Source organism: Adiantum capillus-veneris, chromosome 3, assembly GCF_014529385.1.
Source record: "Adiantum capillus-veneris isolate H3 chromosome 3, ASM1452938v2, whole genome shotgun sequence".
NCBI classification, from domain to species: domain Eukaryota; kingdom Viridiplantae; phylum Streptophyta; class Polypodiopsida; order Polypodiales; family Pteridaceae; genus Adiantum; species Adiantum capillus-veneris.
This window is the reverse complement of record NC_140933.1, coordinates 54051508-54056559: the sequence shown is the minus strand read 5'-3', so window position 1 is coordinate 54056559 and position 5052 is coordinate 54051508. Positions and strand designations below refer to the sequence as shown.

Sequence of the window (5052 nt, the reverse complement as noted above, 5' to 3'; positions counted from 1 at the left end):
TAAATTTGAGTGAGACATAGCTCAATTAGCTCAAACGAAGGGAGATTCAAGGTTGAAAAACACCTCTTTAAAGTTTCACACACCCTTTTTATTTTTGAAATCTTGCACACAAGCGCACAGAACTTTAATCCCAACCTTCAACCTGTCCCTGCACCACCACTCTCATGAATAAAAAAAGCAAGGCAGCTTCAGAACAAACCTTAGCCACACCTTAGCCAACTTTCTGAAGTATACAAAACAAAACCAAAAAAAAACAAATCAATCAAAATTATCAACCCCCAAGAAAAAACCCTTCAAACAAACAGATACATAGAAGTAGATCAAAGCTTCCTCATCCTGCTTTTTTTTGCCTTCCCAAAAAGGAAAGTCTGCATCCTCGAAGTAGATCAAAATGAAGTGAGCAAAAAACAACATATTTGAAATCTTCGTATACAACTGCTAGCAAAAACTAGGCTTTAAGTCAGAGAGAGCAGAAAGTGGTGTTGCAAACCCAGGAAAAGGTCAAAAGCAATATAAGTTTTATCACCAGGTCAGTACCTCAAATATGCCCCAAGTAGGGTCCATTGTTACACCCATAAAATGTTCCAGGTGAAAGCACTAAGAACTTGTCTGCAAGCAAAATGAAACTATACACGACGATTCAACCGAGCACACCTTTCAATAAGCTCTCTCCTTCAGATTCTCTATCCCGATCTCAGTGGGATCAGTGGCCTGAACCTCATAAGTAACGTCTAGCTCTCGCTTGAAGCGGTCCTTGGAGCTTGCATAAAGCATCTTAGTCCTCACACGCGACACATCAGGAGACCTGGAAAACACAAATAGTAGAGTAAACAGTTAGATAGATAATGCATATGAAGACTAAGAAATGCAACTTATTTTCATAAACTCAAGCCTCAGAGGGATCTTGGGTTAACGGTGGAGTTCGAATAAACTTAATGCGTAAAACAGATCATGAGGAGCTTCTGAACCAGCACTTTTGAACTTCCAAACTGGCGTTGAGATAACAGGATAGAAAAATGCCTGTGCTGATTCACATTTCACAGCAACCAGCAATCACAAAATGTGCAAGCATATCGACAAAAACCCCTTAAAAACAGATTTTCAGCTGTAATTGTCAGCAACGACTAATATAGCCCTTGCCATCAGCTCGGTCATACAATAATCACTATACCACAATTCAGACTGCCTGGACAAAGAGCAAGTGCAAGGTCGTGCATCCCTCGTAGCTGGCACAGATTGGTTGAAGATGCAGGCTTCCTTTTTACAGGACCCACCAAACAGAGGGACATCACTCCTCCCACAGAAACAAAGGCTTCTGTCTTCTTTTCTGCAGAAAATGGAAGGAGAGACCTCTCGGGCACAAACTGCAGAAATAAATTATCTGCTAGCTCTCTGCTGATAGGCTGCTGCTGTATTTTCTGCCAGCTTTTACCATTTTTTAACCTCTGCAAGAGTAGAGAATGCCAGTCCCTCTCCCACAGTTTGAGCATTCCCTAATACCCCACAAAATTTGTCGAAGCCGATCAGGCCTCCCTTGCAAATTGCCCAAAAATTACCCTTTAGAAGACTACCTTTTGTAGTCATTAGCTCCATTATTCATGGCATTCACCAAATACCACATCGCCACAACATTTGTGGATGCCTAGAAAGAATTCCCTGCAAGTGTCCATAAATAAGGTCTACACAAAATAGTGCTTCATATGACCTAGAAAACCCACTACTTTGATGGTCAAAGTCTACCATGTTTAACTACAACATGACCTTTAAAAATCGACCGTATAGAGTTACTTCTGACGCCTCCTTGTCCAAACTCAGCCTCAGTCTATGTGCTCAAGCAAGCACAATCGATCATTTATGTCTCTATCACTTGTCTCCATCCCTCCAATCTGATTTCCTCCAGTTTCTCTTAGGGTCACCCAGCCACTAAGAAAAGTAAGAACAATTAGGAGTTAAATGTGAAGTACTGGGCTAGCAAACCAGCATAATTATACAATGGCCTTGACTGTACAAGGCCGATGTTAACCCTGCAGAATTGCCCTCAAATTACTTTTGACCTCTCATCCACTTCTCATCTCAACAGGCAGACTCCTCCTCTGCCACCTTTTGTGCTGCAAATTTTCTAAGTGACGCTCCTAGTCTATGGCTAGCCAATAGGATGACTTAGTAGTTAGACCCTCCCAAGTGACAGGTCACACGCAATGGCCATGTGTGGAAGCTTAAAGCAAAACTTCAGACTTTGATAACAGCTTGAACATCTAAGTAACTTGACCAATAAAAATTGAGAACCAGCCCAACACTGGGCTACAAATGTCATATTGCTTTCCGCTCTATTGAATGTTAGAAGCTATGAGGAGGGACACAGAATCACATATCGCAGAAAGAAGCATTAAAACAAAATATACAAAACACAAAAAGAAAATTTTTGTAAAGAAGTACAAAACTGTAAAGAACATCGACAATAACAAACATTGGAAGACTGGACAAGATGAGAGTAAGACAACGAGCTACAATACCATGCAAATAACAACTCAGGGCTGAGAAACAAACAATATGTAAGCCTATGGCCCCAAAATGTAATAAACACAAAAAAGTAGATTGTCTGAGCAGTTTACACACAGACCCTATTTCCCTTATTTTATTGAGCCTGGTACAAGGCATTTTATGAGTGCTTTTCCCCCACATGAGTATTATTTGCTTCAGTCCAAAGTATTTCTTTCTAAACTTTTTTTTTGCTTTGCAATTATTACCACCAATTGTGTGCTGGGACAGACTAATGGGTTTCTTTATATACAAAGATCTGACAAGTGGTGTATACGGCACAATGACAAGACTTTCCCGTGCTCATTTCCAATTGCCAGTATCTACCAAGCAAGTGTTAAGCTGGACAGCCCGTGACCGGACCTGGAATCAAGCACAAACAAATCTGTCACAATCAACAACTCTGTGAGGTAGACCAGCTGGGTGATTAGGCAAAATGGTTGACACAGACATCTACACCAAGAAAATTGCTTGCCCACCATCAACCACATACAGCACAAACTAAGTGACCAGTACATATGTCGGCATGCTTACTTGCGTAAAACTCACATCTTCCTTCTAAATACTTCTAAAAATCTACCCATGACTGAAATATACAGCGGCATACATAGCACTTTAACACAAGGCATCATTGTTTTTCAGTGTCCTAATGTCCATCCCATTAAAAAAAAGGTTTCAAGCTCTTTTCTTCATTTTATGCTACTTTTGACTGTTCTACACGCATAAAAACAAATGTCTCCCTGGAGAGTTCTAAATGACACTCACCAATATGTGAACCGTGAAGCTCAGTAAGGTGTTTTGTAGGTTAAAATACACTGACCAAGACCAGTGTCCCACAAACAATCTTTGTGTGAGAAAATGATGATCTACTAGCCAACATAGCTACAGCTACATGTAATAATAGAGACAACAAACAATCTAAACCTTACCAGGCAACGAAAAAGATCTTGCTCTTCTGGCAGTTCTCTTGGGTCACAAAGTCATAATCATAGATGGCATATCGACAGTCCTTCTCTGGAAGGGATCCAGTAAAGGCTTCATAGCTCTCCTCTGGTCCACCCAGCTTCTCCACAACAATCTTCTGTGCTTTGTCATCGATCTTGTAAATGATGTACCGGTATAGCCGCTTACTCTTCAGCTCAAGAAACTTGAGCTTGCATTCATCATCAACAGCCATCCCAGAGGCTGCGTTAGACTACAAGTTGACAAAGATCATAAGATCAGGTACAATGACAAAAAAAAGCTACCATTTACCAACGTAAAACTGAGATCATCCAGCGTATTAGTGAGATGACTGGAAGCTAACATATTGCGGAGCCTTACAACACGCTGTGCATTTCGCAAAACTTTTTAAAAATATAATGACTATGCAGCGCCTCAACAGAGATCTTGAATCACAACGGGGCAGCGTTTAAGGGAAGATTGCATCGAAAACCTTGTGCACTAGATCTACGCATACTGCTTAAACATGATCGAGTCAAACACCACTAAATCTTGAAGCAGATCACCAAATTTAAAGAAAAGAAGCAGGAAAGAAAAAAGAAGCAGCGAGCAAGTAAAAGAAGCACGATGCCGAGAAGATGATCAAAAGCATAGCTAACTCAGCGATATGGAAAAACAGAAAAAATGCAAGGAAAGACGAAGCAAAATCGGCATGAAGAGACGAAGCTATGGATCTGAAGGGTGTAGAGAGGGAGAAAGGCATACCATGGTAACAGAGGGCGAGGCACAGGAGGGAAGCTTCAGGAGGAAGGGATGCTGTCAGCGTGAGGAAGATGGCGTCTGGGGTAGTGGTAGAGATATGGAAGAAGACTTTCTTTCTCTCTCAGAACTCGCCAGGGACTGAACAAATGGTAAAATGCTTCTGCTATATCTCGCAAAGGAGCCCTAGTAGTGCCTTTAATAATGGCTCCCCTTGCAATGCCGTGACGTGGAGACGACATTCCGCATCATCGTCCAACTAAGCCACAATTTGACCCAGCTCCCATTATTAAAAGCGCCACTACATCCATAGCTTTGAAAGGCTCCAACCTTTAGTGTAAGAGCTTGGTCGTATAACAATTTTGCACCAACTCGTTTTCCAAAATGTAAGCAATTTTTTTGGGGCGTGCCATGGGGGGGCCATAAGTTTTTGGGTAGTGGTAGCCTCCTTTTGGAAATCTCTTCCTCGAGAAATGAGACTTTCCATGGCAAGTTAAGCTTTGCAAGCGATTTCTACTACAAAAACCATGGCTCTCTGATTGACAAATCCTCCTCTACATCCGCAACACTGCGCGCCTTCGCAGCCCTGTGATACGTTTAATAATCTTGCTTATTTTATGCCATATCAAATAGATCTTTGCAGCATCTTGGGATTACATCTATAACATTGGAAATCTCTTCTAGTACCCATGTGTGGAAGAATGGGTATCTCAAAGCTTTAAGCTAGAGACTTATCCCATGGACTAAATGGATCGTTGAAGGTGGATCAATTATCATAGTTCTCATTTGCAATTGAAGGTCTTTAATAGAACG

General features: G+C 41.3%; 1 protein-coding gene across 1 annotated transcript; it reads right to left on the bottom strand.

Annotated features, from left to right (window-relative positions):
• Window positions 1-397: 397 nt before the first annotated feature.
• On the bottom strand, window positions 398-4407 carry LOC147460936 (actin-depolymerizing factor 7-like). The gene is made up of 3 exons (XM_086508620.1): window positions 4246-4407; window positions 3468-3733; window positions 398-805 (listed from the first exon to the last, which is right to left on the bottom strand). Exons 1-3 carry the CDS (start codon window positions 4246-4248, stop codon window positions 658-660), a joined length of 417 nt encoding a protein of 138 aa, XP_086364746.1. The 5' UTR covers window positions 4249-4407; the 3' UTR covers window positions 398-657.
• Between the last annotated feature and the right edge of the window lie 645 nt (window positions 4408-5052).